Below are 17,259 nucleotides of genomic sequence, written 5' to 3'. Positions count from 1 at the left end.
AACGTTGTCGCCTCCAGCTCATGAATATTAATGTTATTAATGAGTTCTTACACAGCTATATATCATGTCGTGCACAGCTTCAGTATGTCAGTAAGTTAATACTTAAATAAGTATACTGTTATTGGGAGTGAAACTGCGTCTTATTCCATCGCTCTTACTGTTCTCTGTCTTCTATGATTATGTGTTTAAATTGATCTCTTCTGCCAAAGGAACCAGCTAAGAAATATATGAGTACATAAATTAAAGTTGTTTACTCGCTTCGGTAATACATATAACGAAAAAATAAAATAAAAGACAGATAAAAACATTAGAAGAGCATTAAATTAAGAAACGGTAAAACTATTTCTCAGATAGATTTATAGTGAATACATATATAGTTTATACTGCACACAATCTCTGTCTCCCTCTCCACCTATCTCTTCATACAGCTGTCTGATTTAGTTTAATCTCTCAATCTAATTCTCTCTCCCTCGCGTACTCAAACAAAACTACACAGGGCACAAAACACTACATTTCCCAGCACGCATCGGGGCGGCATGGGAGGGCACACCTGTCCAGCTGTGCACTGTTTTCAAACACCTGGCTCGGGTTACAGCAGGGGGGGGATAGGGGGGCTGGTTAGGGGCTGGACTCGCATTCCTGCAACACTGTCTGAGCAAGGAGAGAGAGAGAGAGAGAGAGACTCACTCATAAAGAAAGAAAGAAAGAAAGAAAGAAAGAAAGAAAGAAAGAAAGAAAGAAAGAGAGAGAGAGAGAGTGAGTGAGAGAGTGAGAGTGAGTGAGTGAGTGAGTGAGTGAGTTGCAGGATCTGTAAATCAGTCGTTAGCAGCCGTGGATTGAGAAAGAAGACTCGGCGACATCTCGGTGAGTAATGCGATTTTTATACTCTCATAACTTTGCTGTTTTCAATCGGGTGAGCCCGGTGTCCTGTCGCGATTGGGTTTGTTCCGATAATTGCAATGTAACTCGCTGTACAGTTACTACTGCGCTGTCAGGCATTACTGCGCTGCACACACCTGAACAACTGGACCTGCAGTGAAAACAGCTGTTTTAACTTTATTATTGTAGTTTTAGTCCATCGTCTTCACGAGAGAGAGGGACAGAGAGGGAACTTCTTCTTCTTCTTCTTCTTCTTCTTCTTCTTCTTCTTCTTCTTCCTTTGAAGGAGCTAAAGTTTCTGTCCGTCTTGGTGGATTTGGAGCATAACAGTGGAGGAGGAGGGAGAGGGGTGGGTGCTTTTAATGGGAATCATATGTTTCACAGACTCTTAAGAAAAGAGAGAGAGGAAAGAGAGAGAGACTAGTGATTTGCAATAGAACATAAATCAGTGCTTGCCATCGCAGTCAAAGATAAAAACAATAAAAAAACAACCATTGCTGCAAACCCAGCACAAAAAAGCAGTACACCATACAGCAAAACGGTACAGCAAACCACAGATCAGCTCAGAACCACAGGCTGCATATCTGTTAATTTCTGTGAATTATACAGCTAGTGAGACGTGTGCATGACAACTGGGTTATTTTATATTCACACACTGCATGGTTTATTTAGGTTTTGGCACTTGCAGCAATTGCTCAGACACGGGTTGATAAGATAAGTTTCCAGAAGTGGGGGAGACAGGATGCTCGTTATTTTTGTTCATGACACATCAAGTGGAAATATAGGAGGGAGACACTTCAAGGAAAGCAGTTTATGGAACTGACCTGGGTCACAGTGATGGGTTTTAGAGGGTACTTGGCAATCCTATTAGAAAATCACGCTGATACTGACTATGAACTAATCCTACCGGCTATCTATCTATCTATCTATCTATCTGCCTATATATGTGTATATTTTTCAATTTACAACACACACTTATTATGATTAGTAGTAGGCATTGGCTGACCAGATTCAGATTCCACAAAAAATACATATTTTTAAAGAAAACAATAATACACACAAATATATGTAGTCAAAATACCATATGTATACTGACTTTTATATAAATACTGTGCTTCTCGCCACACTTCGAACTCTCAGCAATGATGGTGACCCAGGTGACCAATCACAGCCCTGTAGCCTGGCTGCTTCCTCACCCAGGTCATATCTGATAACAGTACAGGACAATACAGCTCAATATAATACATTGCAGTGCACTACAGTACATAACAACATGCAAAGAGTTCCCCAGAGACCCAGACAGCAGAAAGGGTGCAGCAGGGCAGTGAGAGAGGAGCAGCATTACAGCACAGGACAGTTAAAACTAGGTGTGTGTGTGTAAACTTTAGACTGTCACTGCCACTGATTTCTGTGGTGGAACTATACACAGACACACTGACCCACTGTATTAACTACAGATCAATTGATTGATTAGCGGGGTTTGTGATTGTGCTACTAAAGCAGCGCCTTCAAAATCAGTCTGAGGCTACTGTGTAAATCCTGTTTATGTGTGCATTTGTACAGAGCCCAGACTGGAGCCAGCGCTGTGGGGACTATAGTATAGTACAGAGCCCAGACTGGAGCCAGCGCTGTGGGGACTATAGTATAGTATAGAGCCCAGACTGGAGCCAGCGCTGTGGGGACTATAGTATAGTATAGAGCCCAGACTGGTGCCAGCGCTGTGTGGACTATAGTATAGTATAGAGCCCAGACTGGAGCCAGCGCTGTGTGGACTATAGTATAGTATAGAGCCCAGACTGGAGCCAGCGCTGTGGGGACTATAGTATAGTATAGAGCCCAGACTGGAGCCAGCGCTGCGGGGACTATAGTATAGTATAGAGTCCAGACTGGAGCCAGCGCTGTGGGGACTATAGTATAGTATAGAGCCCAGACTGGAGCCAGCGCTGTGGGGACTATAGTATAGTATAGAGTCCAGACTGGAGCCAGCGCTGTGTGGACTATAGTATAGTATAGAGCCCAGACTGGAGCCAGCGCTGTGTGGACTATAGTATAGAGTCCAGACTGGTGCCAGCGCTGTGGGGACTATAGTATAGTATAGAGCCCAGACTGGAGCCAGCGCTGTGGGGACTATAGTATAGTATAGAGCCCAGACTGGAGCCAGCGCTGCGGGGACTATAGTATAGTATAGAGTCCAGACTGGAGCCAGCGCTGTGGGGATTATAGTATAGTATAGAGCCCAGACTGGAGCCAGCTCTGTGGGGACTATAGTATAGTATAGAGCCCAGACTGGAGCCAGCGCTGTGGGGATTATAGTATAGTATAGAGTCCAGACTGGAGCCAGCGCTGTGTGGACTATAGTATAGTATAGAGCCCAGACTGGAGCCAGCGCTGCGGGGACTATAGTATAGTATAGTATAGAGCCCAGACTGGAGCCAGCGCTGTGGGGACTATAGTATAGTATAGAGCCCAGACTGGTGCCAGCGCTGTGTGGACTATAGTATAGTATAGAGCCCAGACTGGTGCCAGCGCTGTGTATAGTATAGTTGGCCCCTGTTGGCTCCTGTGCCCAGGGCAACAAACCTGTCTGTCTGCATTGCAGCATACCATACCTGCCCTACTCCTACCTGCACACAGACAGCACCCGGGAGAGAAAGGATAAGGGGGAGTGAACTACACTACACTACACTGCACAACATTTACAACACTGAACAACACTGCACTGACTGTGTGCAGAGCCTGGGTCTCAGTCTCAGAGACAGTCAGGCCCAGACATCAGGGTCAGAGTCTCTCTCTCTCTCACACACACACACACACACACACACACACACACTCCTAATCTCACTCACTAACACACATAACTGTTATTTATTTCTTGGCAGACGCTTTTTTCCAGGGCGACTTACAGTTTACACAAGCATTAGTAGTAAGTACAGTAATACAAATCAATACAAGAATCTCTCCCACTCACACACACCTAGCTGAGAAGCTGCTGAGCATGCTACTACACGAAAACCTTTCACATCAGTCAGTGTATTCAATTAAAGTAAAGGGCAGTATACTACGGTACAGAACTAGGTTGTGAGCTGTTGTCACTACAGTAGAGTAGCGTGTGTGTGTGTGTGTGATTGCATTACAGCCTTCACCTTTTTACTGAGTTCTGCAGCTCAGCTTTCATGGCCTTCACAGTCTGAGCAGCACAGCGCAGTGCAAACACACACTATTACTATACTGCTGCATTGTACTGTACCTCACTGTAGTGTACAATACTGCACTTTACTGTGTATTGTGCTTAACCTGTAGTTTGCTGAACATTACTGTGCTGTTCAACAGCAGACTGCACTGTTCTGTACTGTACACACATATGTCTGTTTACAGTGTGCTTTGGAGTCTGCAGAGAACCAACTCAGATAGACATACACATGTCCTTAAACAAACACACACACAGAAATAAACACTGATAAACACAGTTAGCACCTGTAATCATGTCACCAGTGTTGAAATGCTGCCAGTGATGTGTGTGTCATTGTGTCTCTCCATGGATGTTTGCTGAAGGACAGGCCAGATTGCATACCCCAGTGTCTGGCATCCTGTGTGTCAGCCCTGAGTAACTGACACTAGGGCACTAGTGCTCTCACACCTGCCACTGCGGTGTCTGCTCACGCTGACTCACTGACTGGGTTGGACTGCAGTGAACTGTACTGCAGTGTGTTGTGCAGTGCAGATCTGTGTTGTGTTGTCGTGTGTTGTGCAGTGCAGGTCTGTGCTGTATTATTGCACTTTGTATTGCTCTTATTTTGTAAGTCGCCCTGGACAAGGGCCTCTGGTGAGAAATAAATATTATTATTATTATTAATAATAATAATAATAATATTATTATTATTATTATTATTATTATTATTATTATTATTATGATGTATGGTGCTGTGTTCTACTGTGAGCGAGACAGAGGGAGTCAGAGAGACTGTGAGTCAGTGTAGCAGTGTGCCCCGTGTCCAGGTGATGTAATGGTTACACAGTCAGACCCACAGCTGGTGCCACAGGTACAGCTCAACTGAAAACAGATGTCGGTGGGGGGCGGTGGTTGTGGGACAAAGCTGCTACTGAAATGAACTACATAGTAATGAAATAGATATAGCAGTGCACTGCATTGTACTACACTGTACTTTTGTGATTGTTGTACTGTATTGTACTGTAGTGCATTGGATTGCACTAAAAAATAAAGTAACATTGTACTGTTATGTAAATTTTTGAATTTGTAATGTTTTATGCCTTGAACTACACTGTGTGTTTGCACTTTGTATTGCACTTATATTTTGTAAGTCTCCCTGGATAAGGGCATCTGCCAAGAAATAAATAATAATACTGTACATTACTGTACTGTATTGTATTATGCCATACTATACTGTATTAAATTGAACAGTGCCATACTCTACTGTACAGTACTGTATTATGCTGTACTGTACTGGTCTGCCACATTCCAGATTGGTGTAACATCAAGAATAGAACACTTATCTTTCAGAGTGATGCAACATAAATGTCAACCTCCCCCCAGTCTCCGCATCAGAATACTGAGAAATATGCAAATACCGAAAGCTTGTGTGTGCAGTGGTTGTGTCACTGTGTCAGGTTGTGTATACCTGCGTGTGTGCAGAATTGTTCAGTGTGTGTGTCGGTGTATGCGCAGTCTAACTGCTTTCTGTCTAATTTAGAGAAGGTGTCGTGATTGCAGTGGTGGGAGAGAGGGAGACAGTGATCTGGGACAGAGTGTTCTTCCCCTGCCCAGCTGATAACATTCCTGTCCTGCCTGTTAACTGTCTGCCCTCCCCCCTCCCCTCACCACTCCCTCTGCCTCCCACTCACTCACACCTCTGAATTATCTGCACTGCTACTGCTATTAATACACACTCGGACAAAATATACATACAGTCTACAGCAAAGATAAAGACACAGTAGAGGGTCTCCAGACACAGTAAGGTCTCCAGCTCTGGTACCGGAGAGCTACAGTACAGTACAGTACAGTATAGCAGGAGTCTGCCATTTTTTTGTTTGAGAGAGAGAGAGAGAGGGAGAGGGGTGATTTTGTAATGCCATAAAATGTTTGTTTGTCCTCTTGTTTTTCTGCAAGAGAAAAGGGAGAGAGAGGGCGGGTAGAGGAGGGCGGAGGGCGGAGGCTGCGGGGAGGAAGCACAGATTTACTGAATTACGGTTTCAAAAGAAAGACTACAGGGAGTACTCTTTCTCCCCCTCTCCCTTGCAAATTGTGCGTCAAACCACAACCATCTCCCCTCCCTCCCTCCCTCATTCACAAAGGTTCAGTACTGGTGACTTCATTGGCAGCATTACTAAAGCTTTGCCTCCCTCTCCTATGCTCCCTCTTTTGGTTTCTGTGACTTTAGCCAGTATCATATTAACCTCCACCCTCCTCCTCCTCCATATGTCTCTCCCTCTCCCTCTCTTTTACTCCCAAAGTCTGTCCTCCTCTCAAACTCAATCTTCTGGTCTCTCCCTCCCTCATTCCCACCCTCTGTCTCACTAATTCCTTTTCCATCTTTCTCTCTCTGTCCCCATCCCTGATTCTCTCACTCCCTTCTCCCTCCCTCCTGTTCCAAATATCTGGCTTGTCCAGTCCCTCTGCTCTCTGTCTTTCACTTTCTCTTGCATTCCATGCCCTCTTCCTCACTCACAAAACATTCTCTCTCAAATCCTTTTCTCCCACTCAACTCTCTCTGCCCCCTTCCCTAAATTACATCCCTCCCTCCCTCCCTCCCTCCCTCTCTCTCTCTCTCTACATTCCACACCTTGTCATGATAGGAATATAATATATGGCTGCAGTGTGAAATACCCACCCACCCACCCTCCATTTGAATCAATGCTCTTCTGTGATTCATTTAGTTTAATAAGTACCATTCACTAAACTATTATTATTAATTGTGTAACAGTAACTTCTGTTCAACTGCTTGATTAATTGCTGATTCACACCCAGAGAGGGAATTGTGCCCATATACACATATATATAATTCTATAAAAATATACAGTACTGTGCAAAAGTTTTAGGCAGGTGTGAAAAAATGCTGTAAAGTAGGAATGCTTTCAAAAATAGACATGTTAATAAATTAGATAAATGCAAAGTGAGTGAACAGAAGAAAAATCTAAATCAAATCAATATTTGGTGTGACCACCCTTTGACTTCAAAACAGCATCAATTCTTTTAGGTACACTTGCACAAAGTCAGGTATTTTGTAGGCATATAGTTAGGTGTATGATTAAACAATTATACCAAACAGGTGCTAATGATCATCAATTCAATATGTAGTTTGAAACACAATCATTAACTGAAACAGAAACAGCTGTGTAGGAGGAATAAAACTGGGTGAGGAACAGCCAAACTCAGCTAACAAGGTGAGGTTGCTGAAGACAGTTTACTGTCAAAAGTCAGACACCATGGCAAGACTGAGCACAGCAACAAGACACAAGGTAGTTATTCTGCATCAGGCAGAAATTTTGAGGCAGACAGGGGTTTCCAGATGTGTTGTCCAAGCTCTTATGAAGAAGCACAAACAAACGGACAATGCTGAGGACCATAGACGCAGTGGTTGACCAAGGAAACTTACTGCAGCAGATGAAAGACGCATCATACTTGCTTCCCTTCACAATCGGAAGATGTCCAGCAGTGCCATCAGCTCAGAATTGGCAGAAAACAGTGGGACCCTGGTACACCCATCTACTGTCTGGAGAAGTCTGGTCAGAAGTGGCCTTCATGGAAGACTTGTGGCCAAAAAGCCATACCTCCGACGTGGCAACAAGGCCAAGCGACTCAACTATTCATGAAAACACAGGAACTGGCGTGCAGAAAAATGGCAGCAGGTGCTCTGGACTGATGAGTCAAAATTTGAAATATCTGGCTGTAGCAGAAGGCAGTTTGTTTGCCGAAGGGCTGGAGAGCGGTACACGAATGAGTGTCTGCAGGCAACAGTGAAGCATGGTGGAGGTTCATTGCAAGTTTGGGGCTGCATTTCTGCAAATGGAGTTGGGGATTTGGTCAGAATTAATGGTCTCCTCAATGCTGAGAAGTACAGGTAGATACTTATCCATCATGCAATACCATCAGGGAAGCATCTGATTGGCCCCAAATGTATTCTACAGCATGACAACGACCCCAAACACACAGCGACAGTCATTAAGAACTATCTTCAGCGTAAAGAAGAACAAGGAGTCCTGGAAGTGATGGTATGGCCCCCACAGAGCCCTGATCTCAACATCATCAAGTCTGTCTGGGATTACATGGAGAGAGAGAAGCAACTGAGGCTGCCTAAATCCACAGAAGAACTGTGTTTAGTTCTCCAAGATGTTCAAAAACCGTGTGCAAGTGTACCTAGAAGAACTGATGCTGTTTCGAAGGCAAAGGGTGGTCACACCAAATATTGATTTGATGTACGTTTTTCTTCTGTTCACTCACTTTGCATTTAGTTAATTGATAAATCTAATCTATTAACATTTATCTATGAAAGTATTCTTACTTTAGAGCATTTTTTCACACCTGCTTAAAAATTTTGCACAGTACTGTATATAATATTGTATATAATTAAATACTGTAATGTTAAATTTAGCATCCCTTTTTGATTAACAAAAAATATAAAATGCAAATTATTATTATTGGTTAAGAAGTGTTTAGTGGATGTGTTTGGGTGTGTGTGTTTGTGGGTTCTGTGGTTCTATTGTTTCACTTAAGCTGGTACACAAAGAGGAACCGAGACAGTAGTACAGAGTTACACACTAGATGTAAGGGGATAATGTAAACTAATGTCATAGATCTGGGTGTGTGTGTGTGCGTGTGAGAGAGAGGAGTGTGTTTTAGTATGGGCAGGGCTGGGACATTTGGCATGTTTAGGCCTGAGAACGAAAGAGAGAATTCCTGTTTACCTGCGGGAGAGTCGCCGGGCGGGAGGGGCAGGGTGAGGCAGACTCACAAGACCTTTAACCCTGTAACCGCTCAGGTGTCACCTCAGGTCAGAACGGTCTGCACTCGGAAAAACACACGGACCAGCACAGTGAGCACACAGGAACACAATACAACAGCACAGCACAAAGCAACAGCACAATAGGAGCATTTGATTTATACTGCCATTTCTGGCAGTGTGGATGCTTGACTGGCTCAAATTCCAGCATGTATTGCGGCGTTGTTTGTTTTAAAGGCAGGTAGCAGGCAAATACCATTATTATAGATAAAATATTGATACAATGAACACTAAATGGCTTGTTATTTTATGTTGGCATTAAAAATATAATTGTATTTTTATTTAAAATGCTTCAGTTGCGAAAAAACATGCAAGTGTATTGGTTTTACTTGTTAGAATAATTTGTAATTTGATTTTGATACAGCCCTGTGTTCTAAAGGACTAATTTAATAAATGCGTATAATTAAGTCTGGACTTACGTGCCAGTGTGCATGTGAAGACCCCTGTGGCAACTGAAAGTCAATCCTGATCAAATGGCAGTGTAGACACAACACCACTGTTCCTGATCAAATGTACCGATGCTTTTGATTCGAATCAGAAATGGCAGTGTAAAAGCACCACCTAACTGCTTAACTGATGCAGTATGATGAGTACAGGTGGCGATGCATTGTTGATCAGCTGTAATGTAATTTTCCTCCCTTTGCTGCAGGTCCCTACACACAGACACACACACGCCTGGTTAGGGATCGTCAGACAGAAACACAGCCATGAACCCAGTCCCCACAATGGACAGCAGCATGTTCCGTGAGTACCCTTTGGGGACGATCCCTAACTCTTGCAGCTCATCCGTTTGTGTCCATCTGTAGCTGTATGTGACTGTCTGTGTGTCTGGCTGTCCGTTTGTGTGATTGCGAGTTTCAGTGACAGTGCATGTGTGTGTCTGTCTGCAGTTCAGAGTCTCAGCAGTGAACTGGATGCCTCTCTGGCCACGGCAGACGAGCTGTCCAGGGAATTCAACAGCTTGTTTCAGCAGGCCTCCCCCATCAGCCAGCCCACTGGGCAGGTACGTGCTCACCTGCACTCTGCACTGCTCACTGCACTGCACACCACACTGCACACTGACCTTCAATTCTGTTTTTATTTCTCTTCCACTCTGTACCTCCATCCCTCCTCCACACAGACCTGGGCCTCTTCTACCAATGCTTCCACCACCTCCGGCTCCGTCTACAGCTCTGGCTCTGCCTCCAGCTGGCAGTCCAACCCAGCCACCTCCCAGACTTTCTCCAGCCTGCCCAGCAGCAATGGGGATAGAGGCAAGGGCGGATCTGGCAGCAGCAGCAGCAGCAGCTATGAGACGGGCTCCCAGTCGCTGCCCTACATCTCCAGCTCTGACGGAGGTGGAGGGGGAGGGGGAGGGGGGGGCAACTCTCTCCGGTCTCAGGACAAGTACGCCCCCATTACCCCATCCCACCTTTACTCCCCCCATCAGCTCACACCCCCCCAGGCCAGGAGAGAGAGGATCTCCCCGTCCCTGACCCCCACCGCTGACTCCACCTACTCCTATGGTCAGCTGACCTCTCCCAACCAATCCCCTCGCTCCCAGAGACGCCCTTTTGCACCCAGCTCCCCCTCCCCGCACCTCTCCCAGGGCTCAGATTTCGACCAATCCCTGCGTCTGAAGCTTCAGAACCCCTCCTCCTCACTGAAGTCGGCTGTTCAATCCGGACACGGTTCCCCGGAGCTGGAGAGGATGTTCTCACCCCGGCCAATGAGGAACGAAGTGGACTCCACCTTTGACTACTCATCTCTCCCAATAAGGCGCCATGCCCCCACACCTTCCAAGGCTGCACAGTATGAGGTCAGTCAATTGTGGCATGGCGGGGGTGGGACCCTGGACAGGAACCCCTTCCCCAGGCCAATCGGCAGCAACCAGACCGCTTCCAACACCCTGCCAAGGAACTTTGGCTTCAGATCAGCTGGTAATTCAAAACAAACACCAACACCCTGAGACTCTTGCTTTTGTACACCCTGACACTGATACACACACCAATACGTTGATACACCCATGGCACACTCACACAAATTTCACTCACCCACTTCCACTCACTCACACTATGTTCTGCAGGGGGGCTCTAAATGAAGTGTGTCATTCTCTCCCTCCTTCCCTCCTGTTCCCTCCCTGCCTCTCCCCTCTCCCCTCTCCCTCCCTCTCTCTCTCTCTCTCTCTCTGATTCAGACGACACTATGAAGAGACCCAAGATCCCTGTTCAGTGGAATGAGTCTAACCTGGACGTATCCTATGAACGCCGGCCTCAGCACAGCTACGACAGTGAGTACTACTATAGCACTGCACACATGCTAATACAGCATTACACACTATTACAGTCCCATATTGGCATACACAGTCCCTCACTGTTGCTCTGGGTTGTTGTTTCAGAGTCGGAGTGGCACAGGCCCTCTGTGGCCCCTGCCAACTGGAGAGAATCCAACCTGGACAGCCCTACCCCAGCCCGGAGCAAGGTGTGGCCCTTTCCCTCTGTCTGACTGTATGTGTCTGTTTCTCTCTGTCTGTCAACCTCTCTTGCTCTGTGAAATACATAACTGTCAGTCCCAGATATCCATTTCAATTGTATCAACTTCATTATAAAATCTGGAATGTCATTCCTCTTTTGTCTCCCAGCTGCAGATATGTTAAGTTGTACTGATACCTCTCTCTCCCTCAAACCCTTTATCCCTACCTCTCCACCCCTCTCTCTCTCTCTCTCTCTCTCTCTCTCTCCCTGTAGGAGGTGCAGTCTCGGGTGCTTCACACATTGCCCTCCTCCTCCCACTCCATCCCCAGGAACACACACATCTCCCTGGTTCCCTCCCCATCCCCCTCCCTGTCCTCCTCCCCCTACCCGCCCATCTCTCGCATCTCCATCCCCCCCTCCACCCCCTGGAAGCCCCTGAGACGCCCCATCCCTCTCTCCGTCATCATGCGGCTCCAGGGCCCGAGCTGGGCTGCAGCCAACACGGTTTACCCCCACGCCCCCCAGCTCTCCTGGAACAACCCCCCCCACCCTCCACTCCTCCAGGACAACCGCCCACCCCCCAGCCCTGAGCAGCAGCCCCCGGAGCTCAGTACGGAAGGTGAGCCCAGCCCCTCCCTGAGGGTGGCGAGTGTGGTCTGGTACACAGTGCTGTAACTGCCACTGCCATGGCCACAGTAACTAGAATAAACCATTACAGTTATAGCAGGCCAGAGGTCATAGATACAATGTCACTAGAGTGTCTTGATCACTAGAAGTATGTCTAGCAGTACACTATAATGTGAAAGGTGTAATTAATACTCTGTGATGAAGAATGCTATAGGCCTTTGCAGTTGCAGCTCATGGCTATTAATATTGGTGGAGCGGTCCCTAAATCACTAACCACACCCACCTTTGAAATCATTATTTGAATAATTAAGTGAAAATTAAATGGAATTCAGGCAAGCAGAGAGTCAGCTGTGACTGTATTTTATTCTGTAAGAGAATAGACAGTAAATAGCCTACTTGAGACCATTGCACACAACGCTGTGGTTGTCTACATACGTTAAAAGATGGATTTCCTTTATCCTATAACAACCCAAGTGACCAGACAAAAACAGAACGAGAATAAACTAAAGTCTAAAAATAGCGTATTTATACCTATTTTCACAACAATGAGGATATGTTCGTTTTTAAATTGACAAGAAATAGGATCAGCATTCAGGAGATAGAGGGTTCCGTCTGCCCCATATTTCAGCGCAAGGCACCATAATAAACCTGCCTGCTGCAGTGGGGCGCTGAGATACCCTGCCACAATGCTGTGCAACAGTGGGATTCAGACCAAATTGCTGAAATTTGTGATTTTAACTTTGAAATATCGCCATTTGTTGTCTAATTTGATTGATTGATTGTACAAAAACTGGGTAATATTTATTACAATGTAATTTATGATGTATTGATGTGGATAATAAATTTATGAGGAAGAACTATGTTTTGGGGTGGATGAATTTTTTTGTAAGAAAAAGAAAAAGATGAATATGAATGAACCACACCTGCTATCATAAATCCTGCTAGACCTTTGTGTAACTGACTGAAGGACTGCTGAGAGAGGTTAACTCATTTGCCTTTTCTTTGTTTCTCTCCGTCTCTCTGTGTGTCTCTGGATCTGCAGTGTTGAGCCAGGGAGACAAGGTGGAGGCCGAATCGGTCAGAGACGGGGAGGGAGAGGCCGTAGAGGCGGTTCCTCGGCCCCTCAGCCCAACCCGTCTGCAGCCAGTTCTGGTTCCTATCAGTGAGGAGCTGCCGGACCGCCAGGAGCTGTTACGGATCCGGTCCGAGATCCCGCGGGCGTTGAAGAAGAGGGGCTCGGTGGACCAGTCGGGACCCCCCCAGAAGATGCCCCTGGTGTACCCAGAGCAGTACAAGCAGATCATCAGCAAGCTGTTCCGCAGGAATAAGACCCCCAAGAAGGAGGCCCCGGGCCGCGACGGCAAGTTGGAGCCCAGCTGTGACAGCAACAGCTCCTCCGAGAGCGAGGACATCCCACAGCAGGCCCCCACTTATGCCCCCGCAGCCCAAACGCTGCTGCCAGGACAGTCCCCCACTGCGCAGCTCGCACAGGAGGGCAAGGTGAGCAGAGGGAGGGGTGAGAGAGTGTTCTGTACGGTTTGTCTGTGTTGTGTGACTGATGTTTAATTATAATGCTCTCCCCCCCCCCCCCCCCCCCCCACTCCCTCTATCCCAGGCTATGCGCTCTATTCTGAAGCGCAGTGGGGGTCGGTCCGGTTCCAGTCCAGAGAGGAAGGCCCGGCTCAGCCCGCTGGTACTGCTGCTGGACGGGGCACTGGTGGGGGAGCTGGACACGGTGCAGAGGGCAGTGCAAGAGGTACCCTGCCCTGGCCCGGCCTGGCATTGTTTCTGTACTTGCTAAAAGTGATGCATTGTTGAGCTGTTATTGTGTCGTTATTGTGAGGGCTGTTACTGTAATGTTCCTGTGAGTGTCACAGTGTTGCGTTGTGTTGTTGTGAGAGTGTGTTACTGAAGAGTCGCAGAAATCCAGAGAGAGATGCACCGCCAATCAAAAGGTTTTTATTACACGCAGCTGCAAGGAAGAGGTTCAAGAGGCAATCTCAAGAACAGTCTCTGAGAAGTTACAAACTACAGGCACTTTTATGCAGACCAGACAGGAGAGAAAGATATCGGGCCCACATGTCTGTCCCGTGATGAGTGCAAGTTCGATTTCTGCCTGACAACTGCTCAGGAAGACCCATATATAGTCAAACCAGGGAAAATTAAGGCATATTAAGGCATGTGCGTTTGTATGATGTATCAAGCCCAAATTGCTGGTGAAAACTGGTTCTTATCAGACCCTGTTCTTCGAGGTATCAGGGTTGAATTATAGCACAGTACTGTAGCACAGTGAGACAGTGACCTTGTTCACACTGACACACAGGGAAAGAAATGCAGTTCTTCAGTTACAATGCTGTTTTGTGTTGTTGTGAGAGTGTAATTTTGTTGTTGTTATTGTGTAGATGAGCGACCCCAGCCAGCCCAATGACGAGGGCATCACGGCGCTACACAATGCCATCTGCGGGGGGCACTACCCAGTCGTTGAATTCCTGGTGCGAATTGGAGCCAACACCAGCGCCCCCGACAGCCATAACTGGTGAGGCCCCTCTCACTCTCCCACGCCCCCTTCCTCTCCATCACTCACTCTGTCCTCCTCCTAGCCCTTGCTCTTTCTCCCCCAGTCTGTATTAACCCCTCCATTCTCTGTATGTCTGTGCTGCCCCCCTGCAGGACCCCGCTACACTGCGCCGCCTCCTGTAATGACCGCACCCTGTGCGAGTTCCTGGTGCGTAGCGGGGCGGCGGTGCTGGCCGTGACCCAGAGCGACGGTGCCACTGCAGCCCAGAAGTGCGACCCCTTCGCCCAGGGGTTCGAGGAATGCGAGAGCTTCCTCAGAGGTCAGCCCCCCACTCCCCCGCCACCTCAATAATCAATTAACACTGTACTGGAGTGATTATTACTATTATGAGAATTGCAATTAACATTATTCTTATTGTATATACGGTCTCCCATGTGTTGCTCTCTTACACTCTTCATCTGTGTGTGGGGTTACTGTACAGGATTGTATTAACCCTTCCTCTCTCTCGCTCGCTCTCTCTCTCACTCTGTCAGGTGCGGAGGAGGCCATGGGGGTGGAGAACAGTGGGGTGGTGTACGCGCTGTGGGGGTACTCCGCCCAGGCCCCCGATGAGCTGAGCTTCAAAGAGGGGGACATGGTGACCATACTGCACAAAGTGGAGGGAGAGGGCTGGTGGTGGGCCTCCTTGTGCGGCAGGGAGGGATACGTCCCCAACAACTACTTTGGGGTAAGAGAGAGAGAGGGATGGAGGAGAGTCGGAGGGAGGATAGGGGATGGACAGGAAAAAGGGGGTCCCCCCTCCCCACTGTTCTGTTTATATATGTACTAAATGTAATCTCTCTTTCGCTCTCTGCAGCTCTTTCCGAAGGTTCGACCCAAATCCCTGTGCTAAAATAGAACCAGGAGCAGAACCAACCCACATCATCCCTGGACCTGTCAGAGCCGACCCGAACAGCACTGTGGCACTGGGACCATCACCAAACCAGAACGTTTCCACACTGATTACCAACGCACACTCATTCACACTTGCACACACTGACAGTAAGACTCCGACACGGTCACACGCATCCACACTGACAAACACACCCAGACACAGACAGACGCATACACACTCTCTCTCACACACACTCACTCAGACACCCAACTGTATATATGTATATATAAGAATTATTTTCAGTAAATACAGAGGTCCCGCTGTCCCTTACCCCTGCAGACAGAGCCCTAAATGCACACACATGTATCCCCTTTTGCAAACTGAGCTCCCCCCATCCCTCAACACTGAGAGGCAGTATGGTCTACGGACACAACACCAGGCAGGCGACAGGAGCATGCTGTTTCACCCGCTGATACTCTCACAGATGGTTGGCATGTTTCCATTCCTTTCACTGGGAGGGAGGGGGACACTGTTCAGGAAAGGAACAAATTAAGTTCTGTAAATACTCGCAAAAAGTCGTACATTTTTTTTTTCTTGAATGTTGTTATTTTTATTTTATGATCTTGATTGAGACTGACACTTGGTGATGCCTTTTGCTGTTGTTTCTTTTTCATTACTAATAATTATTTCTGTGTTTGTTACAGAGAAGTGACTAGTTTAGCAGTGCTAAGGGTGGGGGTGTGTGTCTGTGAGTGTGTGAGTCCATGTGTGTGTCCACATTTGTGTATATATGTGTGTGTGTGTGTGTGTGTGTGTGTGTGTGTGTATATATATATATATATATATATATATATATATATATATAAAGTGGGTGGATGTTAAGCTACAGTTGTTTAGATTGCAAGGGGAAAAAATGAATTGTAAACAGCTGAGTTTTCTTCTGCTGTAAATTGTTTTAAACTGTCATTGTGACCAGCGCCCAGATGCTCTCTTTATTTCACATGGACTAATAAATTAATGAATAAATGCATACCTAAATAACTGTAATTACAGCCTCTCATTCTTGCTTCAACTCCTCCTTACACCCTCTCTGCACACTGAACACAGTGTGTCATTCTTGCTCACACCCTCTCTGCGCACTGAACACAGTGTGTCATTCTGAGTTGCAGTTGCTACTACTGCTGCTACTACTATGAAGAAGATTCTTCCAAGACTATGACTACAAGATTAACTCTTACACAAACCAATTTCTCTGGTTTTGTTTCCTAGCATGACATGAATAAATGTACATATTGACCTGCAGACCTGTTCTGTTGCACAGCCCCTCATTGTAACAGAACTATTGTACTGTATTGTTACTGTCTCAGACTGCAAAATAGTTCTGGCCCAGTACTGTTCCAAATGCGTCCGGAGAGCTGGCTCAGATCCGTATACCAGTTCTGGGCCGGTGTCAATTTGCACAACGGGCCAAAACCGTCCCACATCTTCTGACCCAAATGTGGCTACTAGATTTGAGCCAGAACACAAACATGTGGGACAGTGCTGGTCCAGTCCTGACAGGCTCATAAATAATTACAGGTCCAGTACTGGCCTAATTCCATTACGTTTTTATATTTGCTCCTTTTATATACCCCTATCTTATTTATCTGACCCATTGTCCATGTGTATTATCTTGTAGCATTGGAGTGTAAACAGTACTAATGAATCATTTAACAGACATTCCATGATTAAGGGAATTTTCTGAATGTTGCCTCATAATAATGAATTTAATAATTTGTGTAGTTTTCAAAAACAAATAATTGTGTGTTCAAGAATATTACCCATTACAGAGTGAAATCCCACATTATGGTTATACAGTAGGCAAATCTGGTGAAAGAACCATGAATGTGATTT

General features: G+C 46.4%; 1 protein-coding gene across 2 annotated transcripts; it reads left to right on the top strand.

The window, feature by feature from the left end:
• The first annotated feature begins 11 nt into the window (after positions 1-11).
• On the top strand, positions 12-16,407 carry ppp1r13l (protein phosphatase 1, regulatory subunit 13 like). Of its 2 annotated transcripts, none has more exons than XM_066703763.1 (13): positions 12-90; positions 9,544-9,638; positions 9,785-9,897; positions 10,015-10,813; positions 11,071-11,163; positions 11,272-11,354; positions 11,621-11,966; positions 13,017-13,474; positions 13,590-13,730; positions 14,377-14,510; positions 14,645-14,811; positions 15,026-15,219; positions 15,349-16,407. In XM_066703763.1, exons 2-13 carry the CDS (start codon positions 9,602-9,604, stop codon positions 15,382-15,384), a joined length of 2,601 nt encoding a protein of 866 aa, XP_066559860.1. In that variant the 5' UTR covers positions 12-90; positions 9,544-9,601; the 3' UTR covers positions 15,385-16,407. The 2 variants fall into 2 exon arrangements, with proteins under 2 accessions (XP_066559860.1, XP_066559859.1); XM_066703762.1 differs by lacking the exon at positions 12-90 and adding an exon at positions 649-864.
• Positions 16,408-17,259: the final 852 nt, after the last annotated feature.

This window comes from Amia ocellicauda, chromosome 5, assembly GCF_036373705.1.
Source record: "Amia ocellicauda isolate fAmiCal2 chromosome 5, fAmiCal2.hap1, whole genome shotgun sequence".
Lineage (NCBI taxonomy): Eukaryota > Metazoa > Chordata > Actinopteri > Amiiformes > Amiidae > Amia > Amia ocellicauda.
The sequence above is the reverse complement of the archived record's forward strand: the minus strand, read 5'-3'. Positions and strand labels throughout refer to the sequence as shown.

Coding starts and splice junctions, on each gene's coding strand:
- ppp1r13l (XM_066703763.1), top strand. CDS start 9,602: ATGAACCCAGTCCCCACAATGGACAGCAGCATGTTCC. Junction 14,511..14,644: donor GCCCCCGACAGCCATAACTG/GTGAGGCCCCTC, acceptor GCCCCCCTGCAG/GACCCCGCTACACTGCGCCG. Junction 14,812..15,025: donor ATGCGAGAGCTTCCTCAGAG/GTCAGCCCCCCA, acceptor TCACTCTGTCAG/GTGCGGAGGAGGCCATGGGG.